This window comes from Podarcis liolepis, assembly GCF_965112155.1.
Source record: "Podarcis liolepis genome assembly, chromosome: 5".
NCBI classification, from domain to species: Eukaryota; Metazoa; Chordata; class Lepidosauria; order Squamata; family Lacertidae; genus Podarcis; species Podarcis liolepis.
Window position 1 is genome coordinate 16,503,802 of NC_139556.1, and position 26,666 is coordinate 16,530,467.

Here is a 26,666-nt window from a genome sequence, read left to right on the forward strand (position 1 = left end):
AAGTGAGTCTTATTGTGGGAAAATGATTGCTTGTACATAAGAGCATGAGCAGAGTTCTTATTATTGCAGAGTGATTTTACAGCACGAGATATTGCTAAGAGCATGATGAGCACGTGAACACCTCATGCTAGACTAAATGATTGGCTCACGTAGCATAGGACTCTCTTTGTCTGTGGGCAAGGGCAAGGTTGCATTCCTTTTGATTGTTACTTTTGGGTACGAGACAGAACAAACGCTGTGCTGGAGGAGAAAGGATGAATTATTTTCACTGCGCACAATAAACATTGCACGGCAAAAGCCAAAGCTTTTTCTTCAAGTCATCTTGGTGTGAGACTGATTTTCTTACTGATGTCGAGCTGGTTCTCGACATCTTATAGAGCAAAAAATACGGTACTTATTTCTGTACAGCAGGACCTAGTGGGGGAGACAACAGCAAAAAGGTAGTCACAAAGCTTTGCGGAGGCATTTTTATTTAAAAATCTATATGCTGTTTCATCTGCATCCTTACCACAGAAGAGTCAATGGAATCAGCACTACACGGCAGAACTGGCTGCTAAATTTAAGTTGCCTGTGGATCGCACATATGGCTCTGCCATGTGGGAAAGGGGGTGTCATCTATATAACAAACTTTAAAACCAACTGGGTGGGAACTTTTCTCCAAAGGAAGAAGGGGAAACTTTCCACTGGCAAAGCATTCTGCACTTTCCTAAAAGTCCCACCTCTAGAGAGCACTTTGTGCATTTTTTTGTGTGTTTTAGGTACATGATGGTAGATAATGAAGAAGATCAGAAAACACACAGGCCAGCACCCCCCAAAGAGGTAAGCAACACAAACATATGCAAGCCGATAGCTGAAATAGAGGAAAGAACTTTTATAACCCAGCCTCACTGATTTGTATCATTATTTACAGTGGTTTGAGGTCGGGCAGACAAAAACTGTGGGCATCTAACCTGGAACCAGCAAAAAGCAAACAAATGGCTTTAGAGTAGATTTGCCACTCAGAGCTAGGGGGATGGATAATAGCTTAGAAAGTTGCATCAACCCCCCATCTCAATGTCTCTAGCACCAGACTATTGCTACCCCCATTTTACTGCCTTTGTGTTCACTTTTAGTAAACTGCAACAGATGCCAACGTCATCGGGGCTATTTTATGTACACACAGGACTTGGCAATAGTAGATTTCAGTAAGCATTCATCCAGGCACTGAAATCAGATAGTGCCATGCTTTTCCAGATATAGTTGCTTTAGAAAGGAATCCCTGGGACAGGCACGTTTTGTAGGGGTCTTTCAAATAAATGGTAGGAAAAACTATTTGCTCTGCATGAGTTCCATGCATGAGTTCCATGAACTCAAGAGGCCAGGTTTCATATCACAGGGGGTTTTTGGGGGAGTGGGAGGGGGCCTTATGAAAAACAAATAGTTGGAAGGGAACCCAGTCCACATAATCCAACATCCCTCCGTCTCTTCAATTAAGTGAGATCACAAGTTAGATGTCCTCCAGAACTGTTCATAAAAGCAAATAACTTCAAGCAAAAGAATCTTAATTACATCCTGCAATTACATCCTCTTTTTATGGTGATTTGTCAGAGTGTATCACTCAAGTACTGTCCCTACCCTTCTAGAATACAGCAAGATGTATAGCTCTACATCTTAAGTTCCTGTGACCCCAAAGAGGATGCCCCCCTCTGCAATGAATTCCTATCTAAACACAGCAGCCCTTTTGGAACGAGTCCTTTACATGCAGTATAGTATTCCCCAAAGTATAACTGAAGCACATTTTCTGCACCGAAATTGAAGACGCTCCGCATGGAGAGGCCATTTCCCTATATATGTCACTCTTCTGAGCACATGTTTTGTTTAAACAGCAGATTCTGCTGCGTCTCTGTCTTGTAGGTCATTAAATAATGCAACCACAGCCAAATTCCCAGCAGAGGCCGTGTGTGTTCTGGTCTTTCCAGCTTCCAGTGAGTCATGCAAAGATGTAGCAGCCAGTCTCCACTGTGGATGGGTCATCTTGAGCTCCCAGGAAGGAGCCTTGCGTTAGTGCAGTAATTTGTGCAAGAAATTAACTATTCCACCAACCAATTCACAAAGAAACAGCCCATTCAGATTGGAAAGCAACTCAGCTTCTGTTTTCGTTCTTTGCCCTTAGGCTCCCAAGAAGATGATTCGCTACATTGACAATCAGGTAGTAAGTACAAAAGGGGAACGATACAAGGATCTCAAGAAGGCAGAGAGTGAAGAAATGAAGAGAACGTACATCAGTCTCAAGCCAGCCAGGAAATATAAATTCCACTAAGGGCCACTCAAGTCCATCACATGCCTTCTGCTTGGGTACTCGGTTTAGCCGTTTTCTCACCATCTACCAGCCAAGAGCGAAGAAACCCTTCTGCCTATTTATCTGGGGGATGAAATTTAGAATTAGAAGTTTGTGTTTACATGCTTGAGAACTAACTCTCCGTATACAGAAGCAGGGCCTATGGTGACTGTAGGAGCTGCTGCTGCTCCTCCTGCTCTGTCCTTTTCCTTACAGGAGTTTACTACGCTAGTGCGCTGCTTGTGTTGTTTTATGACAAGTCATTTGAAATTTGTGCATAATGTATGATCACGTTCGCCTAACACAGTAAAGCTAGCTTCCATGACTGCTACAGAGTCAAAAAGTGTGCTTCCTTTTAGAAAGCTATTTTCCGACTGGTTTCTAAAAGATCAGCTCTAAGAATTTCACTTGTTCATCCAATTCTCACCTTTCGCTGCTAGAAGGTGAGAATCTAATAAATATCCCCCCTTTAACCGCATATACAGAAGAAGCTACATGCACCAGCACAGGTGTGCCCCACTTTTGCCCTTAAAAGCAGGAGGGTATTTGGAGAATGCCACTCTTCTCGGCACTCTGGTACCAGCACTCCCCTATCTACCCTGAAGCCTTTAAGGGCACAACAGTCCGTTGCACACCTGAAGGATCTCTCCCCACTCTCTCTAGGAGGGTGAGGACTTCTCGAGCACTCAACTCAAAGCAGAAAAGAAGTCATACTAATATTGCCAGCTGTCAACCTTACTCTCCAGTTATCATAGATTCCGCCCGCCCGCCCGCCCACCCCAAAATCCCTATTTATCTTTGGAGGTCCACATGAAGTGCAGTTGGGTAAAATGGGTTCAACATCAATGCAACTGCCTGTCAGCAGTCGCTTCACAGCAGCAAGCCCGAAATCCAACTCTAGAATATCTTTGCTGTCCATTGTGATGCAAGTGGGTTTGTTTTTCTAATGCGCATACAGGTTCCCAACAAGGTATTGGTAGTTCAGAACCAGCCCGGCTTGAAGGGATGAGACGTAAACCCTCTCTGCCTCTTGAGCTCCTCAGCAGCAGTATCTGACAGGTCTTCCTGCAGGCAGCCACCAGGGACCACTGGACAGTGCCTCGCCTTCCTTAGATCTGAAGATTGATAAAAGGGGCAAAACCCACGACATCTTGCAAGAGAACGAGGGCGCGCTGTAGTGGAGGTTCCACGTCTACCTCCACACCACGATTGCGAAGGATGCTGAGGCTGGATTCTACCACGTCGTGGCAGTGCTTCACCTTCAGAGCACGCAGCTTGGGGCAATATTCTGCCAAGGTCCTATCAAAAGAGAAGATGCAAGAAGTTTTAAGTTCGCAGTCTCCTGACAGCATCAGAGTTGCCCAAAACAGCATGATATTCCTTTAGGTTGTCTGGGGTGGGGCTACAGCAATAAAGCACACATTTTGCATTTAGAAGGTCCTAGATTTAATTCCGGGCATCTCCAGTTAAGAGAGCCAAGACAGCAGGGTGATTGTTTCAGTCAACAGTAATGGGTCATATCAAACACTGGTTAATGTGTTATAAGAAAGCTTCTTACGTTCAGCACATGACCTGTGGTTATAAGCAATAAACTGAATAAAAGCTATCATAATAGGATAGGATTTATATTGATTAGTGGTTAGTATGTCCAACTAGAACTGGGGAGACCTGGGTTTTAAAACCCACCCTACCAAAAGGCTCACAGGATAGCCTTGGGCCAGTCGCTATTTATCGGAGTTGTTATGAGCATGAAACCCTGTATTTTGCCTTGAGCTATTTGGGTGGTGCTGTGGGTTAAACCACTGAGCCTAGGACTTGCCGATCAGAAGGTCGGTGGTTCGAATCCCCGCAACGGAGTGAGCTCCCATTGCTCGGTCCCTGATCCTGCCTACCTGGAACGTGTCCAGAGGAGGGCAACCAAAATGGTCAAAGGCCTGGAAACGATGCCTTATGAGGAACGGCTAAGGGAGCTGGGCATGTTTAGCCTGGAGAAGAGGAGGTTAAGGGGTGATATGATAGCCATGTTCAAATATATAAAAGGATGTCATATAGAGGAAGGAGAAAGGTTGTTTTCTGCTGCTCCAGAGAAGCGGACACGGAGCAATGGATCCAAACTACAAGAAAGAAGATTCCACCTAAACATTAGGAAGAACTTCCTGACAGTAAGAGCTGTTCGGCAGTGGAATTTGCTGCCAAGGAGTGTGGTGGAGTCTCCTACTTTGGAGGTCTTTAAGCAGAGGCTTGACAACCATATGTCAGGAGTGCTCTGATGGTGTTTCCTGCTTGGCAGGGGGTTGGACTCGATGGCCCTTGTGGTCTCTTCCAACTCTATGATTCTACCTTGCAGTTCAAAAGCATGTCAAAGTGCAAGTAGATAAATAGGTACTGCTCTGGCGGGAAGGTAAGCGGCGTTTCTGTGCACTGCTCTGGTTCGCTAGAAGTGGCTTAGTCATGCTGGCCACATGACCCGGAAGCTGTACGCCGGCTCCCTCGGCCAATAAAGCGAGATGAGCGCCGCAACCCCAGAGTCGTCCACGACTGGACCTAATGGTCAGGGGTCCCTTTACCTTTACTATTTGGGTGAAAGGCATGATATAAACACATTAAATACACACGCAACTGTTGCACCGATTACCTAATGGAGTTGTTCTTGACCCGCAGGCAGCCTGTGAGGTCGAGGTGCTCCAGTTCGGGACAGGCTTTGGCAATCTCCTCCACTGCCACGTCACCCACATTCGCGTTGACAGCCAGCGAGAGGGACTTCAGTCTGTTACACCTCTGTGCAAGGTAACAGATGGCTTCATCTTTCAGCTGCCGACAGGCTGTAAGGTCCAGGGACTCCAGCTCCTTGCAGTGGTCAGCCAGGCTCCGCAGGGAGAGGCTGTCCACCCACTCGCAATGAGCCAGAGAAAGCCGGCGCAAATTGGGGCAGCTCAAAGAGATGGCCACCAGGGCATGGCGACTCAGCTGCACGCAGCCATTCAACTCAATCTGCTGCAAATGGTGGTTCTGGCCAATCACAGGAAGCAGCTCCTTGTCAGACAGCCAATCGGAACAGTTCTGTAGTGCCAGCTGTTGCAACACCTCATTGTCTTTTAGCAGGTTGCAGAATGCAGCTTTCGGAATGTTTGGTCCCACCTGCCATAGGCAAGAAGACAAAATGGGTTGTTGCTGCAGCATTTTAATAATCCAAGTGCGCTCTCCTCCAGCCCTAATTTTTGTTTGCAGAGCTAATAAATGCAATTGGCATTAAAGGGTAGGGTGTAAATTACAGAAAGATAATATCTGTAAATAAGAATTTAAAAATTGAAAGGAGCAAGAGTATTTTAACCATCCTAAAATTACTTTGCATAAAGTAACTATTCCTGTTTGGACTCTGTATTCTCCTCTTGAGAGTTCAAACTACAGGCTTAAGTGCGTTAAAGTAGGCATACTCTTCTAGAAACTTCTGTTATAATCTGGAGAATGTTTTTTCTAAAAAAAAAGTCAGTTTGTGTTTATATGCATAATTGGAGATTTAAGCACCAACTTACACAATGCTCACTTCACATATAGATGTGAAAATTTCTATACGACCAAATATCCCTGTAAAACTATTAACTTTCAAGCTATATTTTACATCCAAAAATCTGGTGGAATAAGGATCAGATAACAGTTTATTTTTCCTAGAAATAAATTGTCTTTCGTGCCACCTTGCTTTCCTCTGCACAGCTAGGCTTGAAATTCTTTTTGCCCAGGATCAATTATTGAACAAACTCACTGCTGAAGCTCAAAAGTTCAGCACCAGGAATATTAACTCTTACCTTACACTGACTTATTCCCAACACTCATTGAGAAACCAGAGAGCTTGATCCAAGCACCTACAACTAATTTCACAAAGCGCGACAGATAGTGATGGTGTTGCTGCTCAGTATCTTTTGCTAAATTGTTATATTAAAAACAACAAAACAGAAAACAATCAGCCCCACACTCACTCTGCCATGTGACTGAATGCACACATTCTTACCACATGCACACCGTTACCCATACCTGCCTAGAATCAAAGCAGCGCATGTTGGTGAGGTAAAGTTGAATTAGAGACTGAAACGCCTTGCTGACCCTCTGCAGGCTCAGGAGTTGCCTCAGAGGGAGATACGAGAGAATGTGGGGGAAGAGGATGTCTTCCCAGGGCAGGTCCAATAACTGCTTTCTGGAATAATAAAAAAAAGGAAGTCAAGAAAGCAGCTGCTTAAAAAGGAGTGTAGCAGGGCAGTCCACATGAAAGTAATCTTAAGAGAACTGCTTTAACAATCAAGCAGCGTGTGAACTTTGAGATAAATATATGTAAATAAATAAATAGATAAATTTAGGACAGTGTGGGCAGGTTCCCCTGCACAGGTCTCCTAGCTCAGGCAACATCATTTAACCCAAAGTTTTACCTTCACCCCAGGGTCAGATTTAGATTTGATGAGGCCCTAAGCTACTGAAGGTAATGGGGCCCTTTATATGTTGAACAACTAATTGTCCCTGTTTTTTGTGTTGAATATATGCTATATAGTAATTTATAGACCTAATAGGTAGCTAATGGCATTTGCACATGCAGAATGCAGGCACCCTATATATAGAAATTAGCAAACCAGTGATATTTTAGGGAGCAGGCTAGCAGGCGGGGCCCATGACTTACATCACAGGAGCCTACACAACACAAAACACTGTTGCTGTATGTAGGTTTTATTTAATTTCTTTTTTTTTAATCTTCTATCTTAGAAATGTACATCCAGTGGGGGGGGGGGTTTCCTTTAATTTTGGGGGGGGGGGCCCAAGAGAGTGGGGCCCTAAGCTACAGCTTGTTTAGCTTATACATAAATCCGGCACAACCACCCTGGTGGGTTGGCCAGGTTGGGATTCATAGAACTGTGGAGTTGGAAGGGGCTCCGGGGTGTCATTGGGGACGCGGGTGGCGCTGTGGGTTAAACCACAGAGCCTAGGACTTGCCGATCAGAAGGTCGGCAGTTCGAATCACTGCGACAGGGTGAGCTCCCGTTGCTCGGTCCCTACTCCTGCCAACCTAGCAGTTCAAAAGCACCTCAAAGTGCAAATAGATAAATAGGTAGGTAAATCTGGCAGGAAGGTAAACGGTGAGGCTTAGTCACGCCAAGAAGTGCAAGTAGATAAATAGGTACCACTCCGGAGGGAAGGTAAACGACGTTTCCGTGCGCTGCTCTGGTTCACCAGAAGCGGCTTAGTCATGCTGGCCACATGACCCAGAAGCTGTACGCCGGCCCCCTCGGCCAATAAAGCGAGATGAGCGCCGCAACCCCAGAGTTGGCCACGACTGGACCTAATGGTCAGGGGTCCCTTTACCTTTAACCAGGGTGTAATCTAGTCCAACCCCCCGCGATGCAGGGATCTCCACTACAGCACCCATGACAGATGCCCATCCAACCTCCACTTAGCATTGTACAACCTGAGGAGTAGGGGTGGGGGGAGTTCTCTGGGGGGGGGTCATCTAGTCCAACCCCCCCCCCCAATGCAGAAAATCCTGCCCTGCCTGGGCTCGAACCGCCCACCTTCCGGTTACCAGACAGACGCGCCTATTTACAGACGCAGGTCTATTATATGACTCGGGGGGGAGGGGATTTTTCCTCCCCAGACGCCCCCCCCCCCACTCTCCAGCCGCCCATCCCCCGCCTCTCCGCACCTGGCGCCCGCCGGCCCCGAGTGCCGCGCTCCGCCCGGAGGCTCCATCCTTCTGAGCTGCCGGCAGGTGCACCGTCAGACAGACAGCCGCAGCCGCTGTCGCGTAAATGACGTCACGGACGTCGCTTCTTTTTTGCGGCCTCCGCCGCTTCCTTACCCGGAGGGAGGGAAGGACCGCGCGCATAGAGCTATGAAGGGTAGAGTAAACCCGCCCAGGTTGTCCTGCTGATATTTTTATTATTATTATTACCGCCAGTATTCTGCATTTAATTACTCACAGGGATTGAAGGATGAAATAAAGGCGGCTGGAGACATAGGGAGGGGTGGAGCAATCCCAGCCAGTTGTCTTAATGCGAGTTGTTGTTATTATTGTTATTACTATTATTTATTTGTACCCTGCTTTTCCCACTCCTTCACAGGGCTCAAGGCCTCTGACAGATAATATAAGGGCAGCTAAAAACATATGGGGTGGGGAGTAAACCCAGGCACTTGTCTTAATATGAAATATTATTATTAATTATTATTATTATTATTACTATTACTATTACTATTACTATTATTACATATTTATTTATTTATACCCAGCCTTTCCCCCTTCACAGAGACTCAAGGCAGCTGATATAAAATAAGGGAAGCTAAATACATGAGGGGGGGAGGAGTAAACCCCTCCAGTTGTCTTAATATGAAATGTTGTTGTTGTTGTTACTTATTTATGCCTTTTCCCCCTTACAGGGATTAAAAGGCAGCTTACAGATAAAATATGGGAACCTAAAAACATGGACAGGGAGGAGACAATCATTAAAAAGCAATTCAACATATGTATTTGCTTTTAAATTGTTGCTCCTGTGTCATACCCTCCAACATTTCTCCAGTGAAACTATGGACTATTCATCATCATCATCAACATTATTTATACCCCACCCACATGACTGGGTTGCCCTAGCCACTCTGGAAGGCTTCCAACATATATAAAAACATAATAAAGCATTAAACAACTTCCCTATACAGGGCTGCCTTCAGGTGTTTTCTCAAGGTTGTATAGTTACTTATCTCCCTGGCTCAGGCGTCATGTTACTCCATACCCTCCAACATTTCTCTGATGAAAAGCAGGACATTCCGGGATCAAATCAGAAACCGGGACGGCTTCTGTAAATCCGGGGTTGTCCTTGGAAAATTTGGACACTTGCAGGGTCTGCTCTGTATGTGTGTGTGTCTGATCTATTGAAAACATACAAATTATTATAATAAAAACAGCACGGCACCAACCTTTTCATTTTAAGCACCATAGGCGTAGGCAGGATTTATGGGGGGGGCGGGGCAGGGCACCCACCTGTCATCATCCTCTGTCCGGCTCTGTTTAGCAGATTCAGAACGAAATAGCTCAACAACAGCTGTTTTAAATTACTTTCGTTTGACCCTAACTGTTCAGAAAAATCTGTCAAAATCTTTCTACAATTTCTACTTTTAGTTAATTATTTTTATTTATTTACTTGATTTAGGTGGAGACAGTTGCCCTCCCGGCTTCGCCTATGAAAAGCAGTCAGTTGCCAAAGGCCGGTTGTAATAGGAAGGTCTTCAACTGCTGGCAGAAGGTCAGACAGCAAGGAAGGAGCCAGTCTGGCTTCTCCAGGGAGGTAGCTCTGGGAGCAGCCACCAGTGAGAAGCCCCTTTCCCGCATCCCTACCAAGCATGCCAGTGAGGATGGTGAGACCAAGAGAAGGGCTTCTTCTGAAAAACTCAAAACCCAGGAAGGTTTGTATGAAGGTTTCCAGATAGCTCGGGCTTTATAAATTTATTAATTTTGTTGAAAGAGTGGGTTTGTACATATAGTCTAAAGTAAGATTCCAAATGTTGCCATTTCCTTCTTTACCAATAGTCACAGGCCACAGATTGAAATCTTGCCCAACTCTTGCATTAAAATCACCCAGGAGGATATCCTCCTTAGGCGTCTCTGATGGTATGGTATCCAGCTGAGAGTAAATTGTTTTCTTTAATGTCTCCATTGGCATCCAGCGTTGGTGCATAAGCACTTAGAATAGTAGCCTGTTGGGTTTTGGCGAGTTTTATTTGAAGGGTTGAAAGTCGCTCATTAATTCCAGTAGGGACTTTTCACAATATTGTTTTTGATAGCAAAGCCTACTCCGTGTATTTGACGTTCTTGTTCAGGTAGACCTTTCCAGAAAAAGTGTAGCCTCCTTTTTCTTCCTTCAGTTGTCCCTCTCCTGCTCTTCAAGTTTCTTGAAGCACTGCAGTATTGATGTTAAAACGTCACAACTCGCTTGCAATGATGTCAGTCCTGTGTTCGGGATGCTCATTATCTGTGTTATCCAACAAAGTCCGTATATTCCATGTTCCAAAGCTCAATTGTCTTTTATGACCGCTGAGTAGTGACCCCACTGGGCACAGTATTCCAGTCAGGGAAAATGGAAGTAGATTTTTATATTTAAAGGCACCTTTTCTAGCCTCTCCCCCTTTTCGGGGTGACCAGAGTGGATCCTAAATAGGACTGCTCAGTCATGGATACAGCTGCCAAGATACTCAACTGCCGCATTCCTTGAGTCAGAATGACTGAATCTGTATCCACCACCCATGTGCTAGTTCATGACTAGGGGCTTTCAGATTTCATGCTTCCCCTGTTACCATTTGCCAATCGTCATGGGACTTTTTGGGGTTCAGGATGAGTTTTTGGAAGACGTCTGTGCATGAATTTGTTTTGTGTGTGTAGATCAGTGCACGCTGACCAATGCAAAGTCTTCACAGTAAGGCTCTATTCCGATGGCAAGAGTATCACAACAACCGGTAGATTCCTAGCTGCTACAGCCTTCATCCGCCTTCACAGCCATTATAACATGCCACTTATTATCTTTCGCCTGTTCTGCAATTGAAGACTTCTTGGATCATTCTTTGTCTAGCTCCTCCCCTTTGAGCTTACTGCCTTGGGTGACCCTGCTGAGAGTACGAGACTCCCGTCAGCTTCACTCACAAGGATCATAGGAACGTGCAAGCCCACTCACCACGACGAGGTGATGATCCAGTGAGTGAGGCATTTAAACAGTCAGACTTTAAAGTGGGCATTTAAAAGGGGAGCAATATATTTCACCAAAAAAATAGGAGTTGGGTTAGAAAGAGCGTGAACTCTCCCTTTTGCTGCTCCCTTTTGTTACTGGTTGGACATACTGCTGTCCAGGGACACTAGACTGTGGTATTAAAGCAGAGTGGGGGGAACTGAGTGGCCACTTTTCCAGGGGCCGCATGCCAATGGTGGGTGAGATAGTGACATCCATCTGTCTCAAGAGACAATGAAAGAGTGCACCATCGGGGGTAAAGTCAAATTGTTGGAGAGTTACAGCGCCTGCTGCGGCTGTAGAGACCAATACAGGAGAGACATGTTTTATTGCAGCTGGGGCAGAGGAAGGCATCCCGTTTTGCTGTTACAGATGTGCCATGGCTTTTCTTCTCTCTGTGCTTCTACCAGCAGTCATTTCTCCTCTGGTCACCTGGTGACCCTTGCTGTAACTTCTGCACCACCCTGACCCTATACGTGCCAGGATTTCAACTCAAAAGCAGTGAGGAAAGTTGTTGTTGTTGTTCATACCTTTTCCCTGGTTCGAAGATGCTTGATGCCCTTTGCTTGTTCTCTGACCCCTTTGGGGGCAAAGAAATGGATGAATCAAGCAGCCTTGCTCATGAAAAATAGGTAAAAATAAATGCTTATCTATCTTCTTCAAACGGGATGCTATTGCAGTCCGCTGACGTTTTCTTGAATCAGAGACATGCCTCCTCCCTACCCAATTAGCCAGTTTCTCACTGCCATCACAACAATTCTCCATCAGCACAGGTTATGTTCTCACCTGAAGGATCTGGGCCAGTCCTGTCCATCCCTGGGGCAGTAGGCCACTCAAAAATGATGTGGACGCATCCTTACAGGCCAAGGGATAGACTTTATGCTTTCAGCAGCGATGCCCAAAATCCTTCTCCATCTCTGCAGAGCTTTCTTTCTTCCCGAAACAAATACTCCGAAAACAAATACTTAGATTGCTCTAAGACAGAGTGAGGAGGTAGTAAGGAACTGGGGGTTTGGTGTCTTAATTCTCTATATCGCCGCACTAAACTTGGGACACCTGACACGTCCAGACTTAACATGAATTTGCTGTCACACTTGTGAAGAGTTCAACATGGGGTTGGGTCCACTGAGAATAGCTTGTCAAAAGACCCTCCCAAACTTGGATATGGTTTTCTTCTGACTATGCCCATGAAGGAGAAAGCAAGCCGTTTCACTTGAAGCATGTAAACTGGTCCTGAAAACGATGTTTTGAGAATAATCCAGCCATGATTGGGGAGGGATGTTCCCCTAGGATTCTGAATTTTCATGGGTAGTGACAATCAGAATACAGAAACCACAAAGAAATTCAGCTTACATTTTAAGAGATGTGATTTTTTTTCCTGTATAATTCCCCCTCTAATGCCACAAAGCTCTAGCTAATAAAAATACTATCTAACGTAACTAACCCAATAACTCCCTCCACACTCCTGTTTGTCTCCTGATTTCAAGTCACAGATCTGAGATGGGGGGGGGGGTGTCCCATCACTTTATCCTGGAAAACCCGCTGTTTCCTGCTGAATTGGAACAAACATCCATGGAGGGGGGTTGATGGGACCAAAAACAGCCTCTTGGACCCATGAAACCACTTGAAATCACGGGACAAACAGAAATGTGGATGGGCTGTAACTTCCTAACTACTCTCTTTTAAGCCTGCTCAAATACCTGCTTTTTCCAAAGACATCTGACAAGTGTTCCAGCAGGGGGAGGTGTCACAATGGAAGACATGTCACCATTACTGTTACTTAGCAACCGTGCTCAACAATTTACATTCATAGAATCATAGAATTGTTGAGTTGGAAGGGACCCCAAGGGTCATCAAATCCCACCCCCCTGCAATACATTGTTCCTCTAAATATTAGTGTTTTATATCTTTCTATTTAATTCCGTTCATTTTTAATTACTTTTAAAAAGATTCTAAACTCCTCCAGCGCAATGTGTCCAATCATAAAATCGCAATACAGTGGTACCTTGGGTTAAGAACTTAATTCGTTCTGGAGGTCTGTTCTTAGCCTGAAGCACCACTTTAGCTAATGGGGCCTTCTGCTGCTGCTGCGCCGCCGCTGCACGATTTCTGTTCTCATCCTGAAGCAAAGTTCTTAGCCCGAGATAATATTTCTGGGTTAGCGGAGTCTGTAACCTGAAGCGTATGTAACCTGAAGCGTTTGTAACCCGAGGTACCAATGTATGAGAAAACAACATAATCCCTTTCAAAGAAAAACAATTTAAAAATAATAATAATACTTGAAGCAGAAGAGGCCACACCCAAAGTTTGTAACCTGGTGCCAGAAAGATTGTAGTGCAGCTATTCCATGTGTGTTTTACTGCATTACATATTCCATGCATGCTTTACTACATGAGCATTTTCAGTTTTCTCAGTTGTTTAAACCTTGAAGCCAAATACAGTGGTACCTTGGAAGTCGAATGGAATCCATTCCGGAAGTCCGTTTGACTTCCAAAACGTTCGGAAACCAAGGCACGGCTTCCAATTGGCTACAGGAAGCTCCTGCAGCCAATTGGAAGCCGCGGAAGTCACTTCGGATGTTCGGGTTCCAAAGAACGTTTGCAAACTGGAACACTCACTTCCGGGGTTGCGGTGTTTGGGAGCCAAAATGTTTGACTCGCAAGGCATTCGAGATTTCGAGATCCAAGGTACGACTGTATTTCAAATTACCCAAAAATTACAGAGTGGCAATATATGTTTTTGCCATCTGCACATAAAGAAGACACAGAAACAAGGAAAACATATTTGCACCACGAAATTTTTAGGTTGACCCCTTTGGCACCCAGGCTTTTTTAAGGCAATTAATCAATTGCCTACTCTTCACCAGCAGGTTCCAGGGCAGATTGCAACAATTTAATATTCAGAATTAAACACAGTTCAGACCTATTGCAGTCACAAGAATGGGGGGGGGGTGTCCTGAAAACACATCTCTCAGGTGTCAAAGGCCAGGTGTGCCTTCAGCGTATATGGAAAGCTGTATTGTGAAGATGCTGGGCACACACCTCTGTGGGGAAGGAATTCCACAATTTAGGGGCTGCCGCAGAGAAGGCTGTCTCCTGGGCTATCACCCCCTGAACTACTGAGGGTGGCAGAACTACCAAATGGGCCCTCTCTGCTTATCTTAATGCCTGAGAGGGCCTGTAGGGAAGGATGCAGTCTCAGATATTTGGGACCCAAATAATTCACCTTACTGTGACCGGCTAGCTCAGTTGGTAGAGCATGAGACACTTACCGTAATCTCCGGGTGGTAAGTTCAAGCCCCTCATTGGGCAAAAGGTTCCTGCATTGCAGGGAATTGGATTAGATGAGTCTTGTGGTCTCTTTCCAACTCTACAATTCTATGATTCCACTACAGCCTAATAATTAGAGTCTTAATTCTTAAAGACCATTAAAGACCACAGCACTAAGTTTAAGAAGCAGGCAGTAACCCACCCCCCGTCCCCATATTTTAAGAAGAGGAAGTGTGTTTGGCATCTGGTCACCTGTGTCCACACCCTACTTGGTTTTAATATAATAAAAGAACTATCTCAGGCTTGGAAATTCTGGTCTGAAATTGTTGCGTTGAGAAGCACATTTCCCTGGCACATAACTTACAAATGTCAAATCTTCCTGAAAACTAGAATTGCTGCTGTTGGCATTTCTGAAAATATCAACAATCAAACCAGAAATTCTCTCAAAGGGCCAACTAGAGTTAGATTTATATTAGCTTATCCCCTAACCAATGGCACACTGGTTATAAAAAAAAAAGTTTTCAGTTGTTGTATCCCATTCAGAATGCTCTAAATGTGCTGTCAGTTTCTCAGCCACTATCTGGCCAGTGTTTTGAGCAGTTGGTGTACTTTCTCTATACATTAGTATGATTTCAGTTTCTATCTTGCCCTTCCTCCCAAAGCAGCCCAGGGTGGCAGACCTTTCAATAATGAAACATTTTATTAAAAAAATAAAAATCTGAAAACAGTTTAAACATTCTGAAAACCCAGAGTTGCCAGGAACAGTGCCTTTCAGGCATCAAATGCATCATAAACATATTATTTTTTTGGAATTGCAATACAAACCAGGATGTTATACTGTATCTTGGAGGTTTGGACAGCATATTGCCTCCCTGACATTTTCCTTTGAATGACACTAACTGTTCATCAACTGTAACATTTGCAAACATCCCCCTGGTTGTACACAGCAGCGAGCTTGTCTCTTGCACTGATAGTGCAGCATTAAAGCTGATAATCAAATATGAGGACTTGACTGATTCTTCTGAAGAGGGCAAGTCAATAACGCATTTTGCAAAGATCTTCCCATGAACAGAGACAAGGTTTCAGATTCATTAAGTGCCTTGTGACATTTCAGGGGCTGAAAAAAATGACATTGTAATAGACGAATCACTCACTTCCTTTAACATCACCACAAATTGTATTAGAGTCAACAGCACTCCATGAAACCTTTATACAAACCTGAAGTGTACACTTGTAAGAGGAGAGCCAGGAGTTGTGCTGTGTACAGAACTGCAGGATCAAGCTGAGAGTCAGAACAAAGAGAATTCACTGGAACACAAAACCGTAAAGAGGACCACGGCTCCTTAACCAAACCTCAGTCCAAAGAAGAAACCTTTTCTAGCTCTTTCTATCTAGGAGAGACCAGTGGGCTGTCTGGGTGGGTGAAGCCAGTCTGGGAAATCCTCCAAGCAGCAGTTCTGCGGTTCACCCAGAAGAGGCAGCTGCAGACAGCTGAGGATTCCAGATCCTAGCCCTAATGATTTCTGACAAAATAAGAGTGATTGCTCACATTTCATGTCAGGCAGGATCGTACGCCAGTGCCTCCATGGGCAGGCTATCTTCAACCCAAGACAAATGTTCTGGTCCAGAAAGGACAGAAAGCAAAGTCTTGCGAATCAGCATCAGGAGCTGGTACCATATAAAGCCTTGAAAATGATATTATAAATTCAGTGGTCACGCTGCAAAATTCTTGATGCCGGAGATAACAGAACTTTTAGCTCCTTGATGAAGCCATATATAATGGATCCCAGGGCTTTTACAATAATTTCAGATTATTGGGTGTGCAAAATAATATTCTGTAGCAGAATGAGAGGAACTATCTAATAAATTCTAATATGTGCCTGTGACAGCCATGCAACCACGTTCCATATGGCACTGACAATAGCAAGGGAGGTTGGGCAGGAGTAGAGAGAAATTGTATTTTCTGAGCTACACAGCATCCCATTTTAAGTGCTGAAAAAATACCATATCCCTGCGACAGAAACATTTCCCCAGAAAACAGCATCTGATTTGACCACAGTACCTTGGAAACTGCTGCATATTCTCGACTGCCTGGAAATGCCCTTGTAGTGCAGTGGCCATTGATGGCTGCTGTCTTTGCCCATTTGTTCTGGAGCTGTCCCTTCAGCACCACAGTAGTCCCAGCCAAAGTCCCAGAACTGGAGTTTTTTACTTGGGTATGTACCGTATTTTTTGCACCATAACACTCACTTTTTTCCTCCTAGAAAGTAAGGGGAAATGTCTGTGCGTGTTATGGAGCGAATGCCTACGGATGGCGGGGGGGATCTGCTGCAGTCGTGAGCAGAGGATCCATGGTTCCCCTTCCTTCCCTCCTCCGTGGCTCGCTTTGAAACAGCAAAGCGGGAGAAGAGCCGCTGAGTGGGGAGGAGAGAGGGACAGAGAGCCTGCTTCTTTAAAGGAGCAAACGGGAGAGGAGAGGAGCCGCTTACACATCCTTGTCACTTGAGTGCTTTTCCTTCCCTCCCCACTTAAAACGTGGTTACAAAGCACGGATCCACATGGATCCTCAGGATTTTTGCATTGGGCTACTCCAAACTCACTGTCAGATCACGTCTGTGGCCACAGCATGAACCACAAAAATCATACATCCACTGTTTCATTTAGAATTTTTTTTTCTTGTTTTCCTCCTCTAAAAACTACGTGCGTGTTATGGTCTGGTGCGTGTTATAGAGCGAAAAATACGGTAAGTAGAAGCCACACATACACCACCACCCAGAATGGCTACCATGAATGCTAAACAGAAGTTCCACTGCAGATATTGACACAGATGTTGAGAATTTCTACATGCTGCAGACAAGACTAAGATCACCGGTCACAGGGAAACCAGTTTCTGAGGATGTGGAACTTTCAAAGCAGAGAGGTCCTTTTTGATGAAGGAAATTCCTGCTCCGACTCCCCAATAAAGCCTTAGATATGCATTATTGTGATGAAGAAGAGGATACATTGTCCAGTAGGACACAATTAATACATCGTGAAGCTTCAGGTGGGATGTTCCAATTGCTACAAGAATGAATAGATGTGGAGTCTACATGATATAAAGGGGGCAGCAAAAAGAAAGTCAGCTCTGGTGAGCTGAATCTGTTGATTTTATCGTTTTCTTGCCAAATATGGGACTGTGTACTAACAGCACAGCTGCATTATAGTCTCCATCACATGCATAAATCCACAATGCTTATTTAGCTGAAAGGAGTGAAATAAGGAAGATGGGCACTGTACTCTCTGCTGCCTTATGTGCAGTTACCATAACAACTCCACATAAGTCTTCAATAAAAATAGAAGCTATTATTCCCTCCTGCATTTGCTCTTGGTTTGGCCAGCCTCAAAATAACTTATCTCAAAGATTTATATGATGCTTTTAAATGCAGTTAGTTTCCAAATCAGCATACACTTATTTTTTTAAAAAATGATTTAAACAGCAACCCAATGAAGTGCAATAGCAGCATTTTTTAAAAAGCAGTATCTATTAATGAAATTCATCAGCTGATAAAAGCAAGAAAAATACTGATTGAAATTTCAGCAAATAATAAGTTTTAAGAACTGGCACCTAAAACTTAACAATGAAGTCAGATATCTGTGGCAGGGTGCCACCACAAAAGGCCCTCTCTTCTGCTGTCAGCTGCCTTTGGAAGCAGAGGTACTAAGAGGACAGATTGAGGCAAATGTTTTAATATTGAGGGGCTTAAAATCAGCTAAAATTGATCATTTAAATTTTGGATGCATCATTTCATTACCTTTCCCATAGCTTTGCAGAAATAGAGAAAGATCATACTAGCACAGAATATTACATCTAACATTTTGATTTCTGGGATTTATTTATTTTTTAATCCCAAGTGAGGTGTAAGAAAATACAGTGCATCTATGAAAGAGGGACAGAGGAATCTGAGTGCAATGTTGGACGAAAAGGAAAGGGAAGAAATATGCCAGAAGACTGCATTTATGTAATTAAGGAGATGATTCACAAGATTATGGTCACAACTATATGATGTGTATATGATATTGTAGCTGCATATCTCCCCTGAAGGGTAAATAGCAGCTTTGGGGGAACAATATGGGGAAAGGTTAACAATATTCCCCTCCATCATCCATCCTCAATGTCCCATTGTGAAAATAAAATACATTTGCAAAAGAGGTAATGTGTTATGATGGCAAGTGGGAGGTGGTGGACAGAGTCTTTTACATATGCATAATGTTCTTACAAATTTATGCAGAGGTTTGGAAAAAGACTTATCTTGTTTTGGATGAGACTAGAACAATTTCCCAGTAGTGATGTATGGAAGTGAGAGCTGGACCATAAAGAAGGCTGATCGCCGAAGAATTGATGCTTTTGAATTCTGGTGCTGGAGGAGACTCTTGAGAGTCCCATGGACTGCAAGAAGATCAAACCTATCCATTCTTAAGGAAATCAGCCCAGAGTACTCACTGGAAGGACAGATCCTGAAGCTGAGGCTCCAATACTTTGGCCACCTCATGAGAAGAGAAGACTCCCTGGAAAAGACCCTGATGTTGGGAAAGATGGAGGGCACAAGGAGAAGGGGACGACAGAGGACGAGATGGTTGGACAGTGTTCTTGAAGCTACAAACATGAGTCTGACCGAACTGCGGGAGGCAGTGGAAGTCAGGAGTGCGTGGCGTGCTCTGGTCCATGGGGTCACGAAAAGTCGGACACGACTAAACAACTAAACAACAACAACAACAGAACAATTTCAGAACACAACATCCTGCCATCTGAAAATAACTTTGAAAGATGAACAATGATGGTTACGTTGGAATTTATTAGCAAGCAAGACTGTGTGGCTTGCCTCAGTCATGGAAGGAAAGTCAAGTTATTTCAGCATTTGGGTGGGCTCAGGAGTTGGTGGTATGGCTGGCTTTATTGACGGGTGCTATTTGCGCAGTCTGCCCCCAAGTGACCTGTTATAAGCCTGTGATGGGGTTAATTGGAGATTTCTGTCATTGGTAACCTGTGCAGAAGCATGGAATCGGGCATGTGACAGCAAGTGCTTCATTGACCATGCTGTGGAGCAGGGTATTTGGTGATTGTTTTACATTGTATTGTGCTTTCTGAACTGTTCGCCAGTGGGAGGAGCATGCATTTACAGGACAGTGGCTTGGAGCTTTCCCCATCCATTCCTTCCCATGCACCTGCGATAGTTCTGTCATATGCTATTTCCAAAGCTCTGGGGATTACATGGTATGATTGTGACCCACCCTAGCTTGGGCTGCTGGGCTCTCCAATGCAAGTCTTCCTTGTTGTTTTGCTCCACTTCCTCTCTGTTTTGGGCTGTCCTGACCCATGGGGTGACAACCACAATGTTTCAAGGAGACAGGAAGGTGAAGCAAAGCAGGATCAACACCTTGGAGAGAAATCTTCAACCAAGTTTCAGAACCATGGACAGTGATCCTAAAGCTGAGAGAGAACATGTTATCAGCTATGTCCTGGAAGTGAGAGCTGGACCACAAAGGTGGCTGATCGCCGAAGAATTGATGCTTTTGAATTATGGTGCTGGAGGAGACTCTTGAGAGTCCCATGGACTGCAAGAAGATCAAACCTATCCATTCTTAAGGAAATCAGCCCCGAGTGCTCACTGGAAGGACAGATCCTGAAGCTGAGACTCCAATACTTTGGCCACCTCATGAGAAGAGAAGACTCCCTGGAAAAGACCCTGATGTTGGGAAAGATGGAGGGCACAAGGAGAAGGGGACGACAGAGGATGAGATGGTTGGATAGTGTTCTCGAAGCTACCAGCATGAGTTTGACCAAACTGCGGGAGGCAGTGGAAGACAGAAGTGCCTGGCGTGCTCTGGTCCATGGGGTCACGAAGAGTCCGACACGACTAAACGACTAAACAACAACAACATGTCCTGGAGCAATTGGCAGCTTTTTAGGCTAGGTATACAGTACCTTGAGTTGGGTATGTTTATCCTGGAAAAGAGGAGACTGAAAGGAGGTACGGTGGTCATCTTCAAATATCTCAAGGGCTGTCAGATTGAAGATGGAGCAAGTTTGTTTTCTCCTGCTCTGGAGGGTAGGACCTGAACCAATGACTTCAAGTTATAGGAAAGGCGAGTCCCTGCATTGCAGAGGGTTGGTCTAGATGAGCCTTGGGGAGCCCTTCTTACGTCCCTTGAAGAAGTTTCTGAGACATTGCCGGCTAGCTCAGTTGGTAGAGCATGAGGCCAAGGGGTGGGTCAGAGGCAAAGGCAGGGAGAAGAGCTGCCCTCTACTGTTGGGCATCGCTGCTGACCTTGGCTTGCCACCCGTGCACCGCGGGGCTCTAGCAGCTGGGGGGAGGAGGAGGAGGAGAGGAGGGCCCAGACTGCCACCTCGGCCACTGATTGGCTCCTTGCTAGTGTGTGGGGGGGTGTCCGAGTGGGCGTGGCGCATCCGGGGAGGGCGGGGTCTCCGCGGCCCAAGCGTGGCGCTGCTGGCCGCTACCTGCTGGCGGCTCCGCGCGCGCTGAGCGGGGCGGAGCGGCTGCGGCACCTTCCCCTCCACCAGCCTCATACAAAACGCCTCCTGGCGGGGCTGGAGCGGCCCCTCGCCCGGGCTCAGGAGGAGGAGGAGGCGAGCGAGCGAGCCTGCAGCACCAGCCTGCCAGAGGTGAGTGGAGCCCGGGGAAAGGGAGAGACAAAGGCGCCCGAGCTGGGCTGCGCTGCTCCCCCGGGCTGCCCGGAGCGCGACGCCCGTCATTGTCTCTTGCAGCCCGGCCACCGAGCGCTGCGCCCGGAGATCCGCACCGGGGAGAGGCGGGCGGGCAGGCAGGCGAGGCTTTGCGATTCCAGAATAGCAGGGAATTAGCTTGCCGAGGAAGAGACGGACAGATGGAGGGAGGGAGGGAGCTGCAGACGGGCAAGCAGCGCCGGGGGGGGGTCCTCTCTCTCTCCCTCCCTCCCTCCCTCCCTTTCTCTCTCTTTCTCCCAGTACTGGTGAGGTCCTTGAGTCTTGCGAAGCTCCATGAAGAGGGAATCCCCAGAGTGCATAGGAGCCAACCCCCCCCCCGATAAAATATTTGTGGGGTCCAGCTCCCCCCCCCCCGTGTGATAGGTATTGCCGTTCAAATGGTTGGTGCTCCCTATGTCTTGTGATTGATTGTGCGGGGTGGGGCTTCCTTCCCTCCCCCCCCCCCAATATTTTATTCAAGTTGGCACCCTTGCACGGGTTGGTGGGTACAGAGAGAGAAGCTGCCCGTTCTCCACGCAGCCTTTGTGGCAGCTGGAAGATGCTCTGCCTGCATCCACCTGCAAGGGGGAGGGGTTGCTATGGTTAAATCATGCCTGGACTGCGCGGGAGGGGCTGCTCGCGAGTTTATTGAGGTGGGGTGGGGTAGAGGATCGGGGAAGTTTGCACCCAGCTGCTTGGACGGTGCTCTGTGGAGGTGAGGGGGCCACGTCTGCATCTATATCTGCAATAGCAGAGTACAGAAAGATTGAGATCTATGCACGGGAGACACCTCGAGAGCTGCCAGCAAATCAGGGGAAATGCCGTGAGAAGCGACTCTGGGGACCCCCCAGAGCTCCTTCGGCAGAGGAGGCAGATCCTAGGGGCCAAGGTGCTTTCAGCCCCTGCCCCCCCCCATAAAATATTTGAGGGGATCAACCCCTGCCCCAAAGTCAATGGGTATTGCCATTCAAATGGTGTGTGTGTACTGCAACATGTGATCAATTATGCAGGAAGGGCTTACCTGGGCCAATATTTTGTTCCAAGTTGACACCCCCAGCTTTCAACTCTGTCAGAAGGATCTGCTGTAGGAGTAGGATATGGTGCAAGAGCACTGGTCCTGTGTCCAGAGCAAGCTGAGGATATGAGCAGCACCCACGCTGTGGTGTATAGCCTGGAGTGATAGGGACCATGGCACCAGCTGCGTTCCTTCCAGGCCATTTCGGGGTCAGCTTGGGAATTCTACCATCTACCTACAAAGGTAAGGAATGTGGGTGGCACTGTGGGTTAAACCACAGAGCCTAGGACTTGCCGATCAGAAGGTCGGCGGTTCGAATCCCCGTGACGGGGTGAGCTCCCGTTGCTCGGTCCCTGCTCCTGCCAACCTAGCGTTTTGAAAGCACGTCAGAGTGTAAGTAGATAAATAGGTACCGCTCTGGCGGGAAGGTAAACGGCGTTTCCGTGCGCTGCTCTGGTTCGCCAGAAGCGGCTTAGTCCTGCTGGCCACATGACTCAGAAGCTGTATGCCGGCTCCCTCGGCCAATAAAGCGAGATGAGTGCTGCAACCCCAGAGTCGGTCACGACTGGACCTAATGGTCAGGGGTCCCTTTACCTTTACCTTTACCTTTACCTACAAAGGTAGTTGCTTCATGCATCTGATGTTGTCATGGGCTGAGCCCATCAAAGCTCTTGCCTGAATCAACAAATATGCTAAGACTCATTTCCTGGATGAAAAGGATGGCCTCAAGGCGTGCTGGCATCTTTCTCATAAGCAACCACGAGTACAGCTCAAAACAGCCCTGATGTTCATCACCTGGGTAGGTGACTCAATAGAGTTGGACAGTTGCTTAGCACATCCCAAATGGCTTCTTTGCTTGAAGTGGAAAACGAAACAGCAGGAGCTTCTAATGAGAAATCCAGCAACTACAAAAGAGATTATGGGCTCATATAACTGTACATAATTGGAGTGGTGGCAATTATGCTGCGAAAGTGCACTCGACATATTTTCTTCAAATGTGCCATCTTTTCTTCCGTATCAAGCTGGAGGTAGAGAGAGAGAGAGAGAGAGAGAGAGAGAGAGATTGGTTCTAAATACTTGCAGGAAGCCATCTATGCATTTTCCTGGAACTGGAGATGCCTCTTCACCCACCACTCCTTGAGGCAATCCCCCCCCCCAAAGAAATGTATTGTTTTAAATTAAGGGGATGAAGATACATTTAAGTCATTGAATTACATATGGCATTTTAAAAATAAAGGACAGCCTGCCTGAAGCGTGAGGGTGGGGAGGTGCAAAGCAGACAGCAGAATAAGCTATTCAGTTTGCTACTCAGTACATCTCTGACATTTGCATTCTGAGCAGAAGGAGCTGAGCCCCGTAAGCCTGGACACAAGAGCCCCAGGAGATACAAACACCCTGTCTCCTAATCAGAAGAGGAGTGTGTACTGTATATATGTTGCCAATGGGTTTTAAAAAGAATCCTGGCAGGTAGGTCCATCCTCCTCGAAACAGCATTTCCCAGCACCCATCCTTGACTTTGTGTGCGCTTTAGCCAGTAGCCTCCACACTATCAAAGGCAGAATTAATTATATAGCTATTAAGACCAGACCTGCTCTGCTACTTATCTGCTAGGTGTGTTCCTGATCATATCAACAGCTGCCTTGGCAAGATACCATCGCAGCCATCAAAAAAGCTTCCTTTGCCTCCCCAACTTAATCCTAACCTGCATCAATTGACGCTCTCTCCCATTGTGACCCTGGAAGGGCCACCTTCACCTGCTTGGCTCTTTCTCTGAGCCTTGGAGCCTAAGGGTTAAAAGTAGCTCGGAACTTGTTTACTGTCTCTTGGATTCTCCAGGAGCTCATTCCCTCCTGGTACAGATGGATGTCACATCTATTCAGAGCTGATCCTTGCTGAGCCAAGAGAACTGGGCCGATCCGGGGTGAGGATCAGCTGCGTGTCTCCCAGTAGGCAGGTGGGAGGGACTGTAAATATCACTCTGGCCGGAGGCGAGGCTTGGTGAGGTGAGGTAGCAAGGGCAAAGGACTATGCCCAAGTCCAGGAATGCTGTGTTGTGTGTGTGACACTTCCTTCTTCTTTCATTGTGTGCTGCCCTCTCATCTATGCCTGGTTCAAGAGACTCCCTTGATGGTAACCCCCATAATTTGGAAATCCTAATCAGCTTGGTTAAAGACTGGTTTAAGAAAACTGGATTTCTTCCTATATATTCCCCATATTGATGTGTGGAAGGTAACTCTTGTTTGTGGGGTTGCGTATATGGAGGATGGTGGTGCTTTGAGATTCATCTGTGGAGAGTTAAGCAGCATGAGCTTGTCTCAGGATTGCATATGAAAGCAGCCAGATGTGCCCACAATGTGTGCTGGGCCAAGGTATTATTCATACTTGAGCAGAACTTAAATGATTCTTTGGGATTTGGTCCCCTATCATGAAGTCTTCGGGGGGGGGGGAGTCTGGTGCCCCAAATCGCTTTGAATCTGACTTGGTGTGTTTATTTGACTTATAAGTAAACCAACAAAGCAACATCTTAATTGTAGGATATACTTCACAAGTATATCAAAGTTTTTCCAACAACCACTGAAATAGTTGACTGGGAGGAAGAGGTGGAATCAAAGCACACTTACAGTGCAGTCATGAGTATTTTCTGATAAACTGTGTTTTAGTCTCTAATGTGTGTTTAGAATGGTGACACGAATGTTGTCGTTATATTCAAATGAATGATGGGGATATCTGTACATATTTTAAGACCTGACAATTCAGTGGCATGTTCTTCACCTTGCATTATTCAAATGCAAGAACAAAATGTAGAACAGGAAAGCTGTTCACACCAAAGAGATCTGCATAGATGTATATAGTTATTTCCTGGGTATGAACTCCCTTCTCATGTTGCATCCACATGTTTGTCCAATGCATGCAGTGGGGGAGCGGGGGGGGGGCAGAATTGCACAATGATCTCTGTGTGAGATGCTTGAAAACCCCAGTCATGCCAAGGTACAGTCCTGCTATATATGTACAACCTGCTCTCACCTTCTGCAAAATGCCCAGAGGTGAATCCCCGGTCCACAGTTGCCATCCTACTTAATTCATTGGGGGAAGGACTGTAGCTCAGCATCTTCTTTGCCTTCAGAAAATACCTGAGTACAATTCCTGGCATCTCCCGGTGGGCCAGAATGCCCCCTGCCTTAAACCCTGGAGAGCTACCGCTGTTCAGCGTCAACAATACTGAACTACATGCAGTGGTGTAGCATTGGTTGCAGGCGCCCAGGGTGTGTACCGGGCAGGAGGGTGCATGTGTTGGGCAGGGAGCGCCAGCCCTTGCCGTGCTGGGGTCACCTGCGTGGAGTCGCCTGGTTCGTGCCGCCTCAAAAATTGTGTCCCCTGGGCCAAAACCCCCCAGCATCCCAATGCTATGCCCCTGGCTACATGGACCAGTGGTCCAACTCAGTGCTAGGCTGAACCCCATGTTCCTTGATAATAAAGAGAGAGACATGGTTATCTGAAAAAGTAAACAGCAAGTTTGAAACTTCCTTATTTATGGGTATCGCATCCATTCCTTACATTTCTAGTTAATCCTATGAAACAATGCATTTTTAGAAGTAAAAAAAAAATCCGTGGAAAATCTAAAGTGGGAGTGGTGTTCTGTTTCTGACTCTGCTTCTCCTGCTTCCATTCCTGCATGCTGTCCCCTCTTCATCTTTCTCTTTCTCTCCCCACTCACCCTAAAAGGATCAAGGTGACTACTACAAGCAGTGTCAGCCCTAATCCTGGGAGCCTCTGCCTTTCTGAAGGGGTGGTGGCAACGGCAGGTGCTCCCAGCTCCCAGCAGCACATCTTTTTCGCCCCTGAGGGCTGGGATTTTGGGTTCCAGCTTTCCCAGTGGAAAAGTGCTGCTGCTGCTGTCTATTCCAGGGAGAAGCCCCACCCCATAAATGGTGCAGTTTCCCTTGGGGCCTTGTAGGAAAAACAAAACAAGGCAAAATGTTCTGCTGAGCGCACCTGTGGTTACTGCTATCTCTGGATTTCCCTTTGCCTGCCCAAAGGTAAGGCTGGAATACACACCATACATTTAAAGCAACACACACACCCCACAAATCCTGGGGGCTTATGTTTGCTAAAGGTGCTGGGAACTGTAGCTCTGCGAGAGGTAAACTACGCTTCCCAGGTTTCTTGGGAGGGGAGTGTGCTTTGAATGTATGGTGTATATGCAGCAGACACACTCCACCTTGACCCCTTTGGGAATGAACCAGGAATACCTGTACATCCCTCCATGACTCTAACAGACCTGACCTCTGTTCCTATTTAGTGCAGTCAACCTCTCCCTGGGGAGGTTTTGGCTGGCGCCTTCATTATACACCTTTAGGTGCCAGGCAGAAACATTCCTCTTTAGCCAGGCCTTTGGCCGACTGACATCCAATTTCCTTTTAAAATGTGTTGGGGAGGGGAGATTATTGGGCTGTTCTTGATTTATTTTCAATATGAATTTTGTGGTTTTTATATTGTGATTTTATGTTGCGAACCACCCTGAGACTTGCGGGTACAGGGCGGTATACCAATTTAAATAATAATAGTATCAACAACAACAACTGAGCTGAGGGTAGGGCCA

The 26,666-nt window shown here is 46.2% G+C and overlaps 3 protein-coding genes across 10 annotated transcripts in view; 2 read left to right on the forward strand and 1 right to left on the reverse strand.

The window, feature by feature from the left end:
• CUEDC2 (CUE domain containing 2) overlaps positions 1–2,643 on the forward strand; it is an 18,192-nt gene extending 15,549 nt beyond the window's left edge. For all 4 annotated transcript variants that reach the window (XM_083502830.1, XM_083502829.1, XM_083502827.1 and 1 more), the window contains exons 8-9: positions 759–819; positions 2,153–2,643. In XM_083502830.1, coding sequence (XP_083358956.1) covers positions 759–819; positions 2,153–2,299 — 208 coding nt within the window. In that variant the 3' untranslated portion in view covers positions 2,300–2,643. The remainder of the gene's footprint in view (positions 1–758; positions 820–2,152) is intronic.
• Positions 454–23,066, reverse strand: FBXL15 (F-box and leucine rich repeat protein 15). Of its 3 annotated transcripts, none has more exons than XM_083502797.1 (5): positions 22,679–23,066; positions 22,073–22,301; positions 7,998–8,218; positions 4,953–5,455; positions 2,105–3,616 (listed from the first exon to the last, which is right to left on the reverse strand). In XM_083502797.1, exons 2-5 carry the CDS (start codon positions 22,239–22,241, stop codon positions 3,427–3,429), a joined length of 1,083 nt encoding a protein of 360 aa, XP_083358923.1. In that variant the 5' UTR covers positions 22,242–22,301; positions 22,679–23,066; the 3' UTR covers positions 2,105–3,426. The 3 variants fall into 3 exon arrangements, with proteins under 3 accessions (XP_083358924.1, XP_083358923.1, XP_083358922.1); XM_083502796.1 differs by having other exon boundaries at positions 7,998–8,221; XM_083502798.1 differs by lacking the exons at positions 22,073–22,301; positions 22,679–23,066 and adding an exon at positions 6,347–6,506 and having other exon boundaries at positions 454–3,616; positions 7,998–8,140.
• Positions 8,139–26,666, forward strand: part of PSD (pleckstrin and Sec7 domain containing) — a 118,883-nt gene continuing 100,355 nt past the window's right edge. For 2 of the 3 annotated variants that reach the window (XM_083502389.1, XM_083502390.1), the window contains exons 1-2: positions 8,139–8,212; positions 9,496–9,748. In XM_083502389.1, coding sequence (XP_083358515.1) covers positions 9,686–9,748 — 63 coding nt within the window. In that variant the 5' untranslated portion in view covers positions 8,139–8,212; positions 9,496–9,685. Of the gene's footprint in view, positions 8,213–9,495; positions 9,749–21,019; positions 21,453–26,666 lie in introns of those variants that run through there. The other variant, XM_083502391.1, reaches the window with a different exon arrangement.

Coding starts and splice junctions, on each gene's coding strand:
- FBXL15 (XM_083502796.1), bottom strand. CDS start 22,241: ATGGTCCCTATCACTCCAGGCTATACACCACAGCGTGGGTGCTGCTCA. Junction 8,222..22,072: donor GGAACAAAATATTGGCCCAG/GTAAGCCCTTCC, acceptor TAAAAATATCAG/CAGGACAACCTGGGCGGGTT. Junction 5,456..7,997: donor TCGGGGCCGGCGGGCGCCAG/GTGCGGAGAGGC, acceptor TGCCTATGGCAG/GTGGGACCAAACATTCCGAA.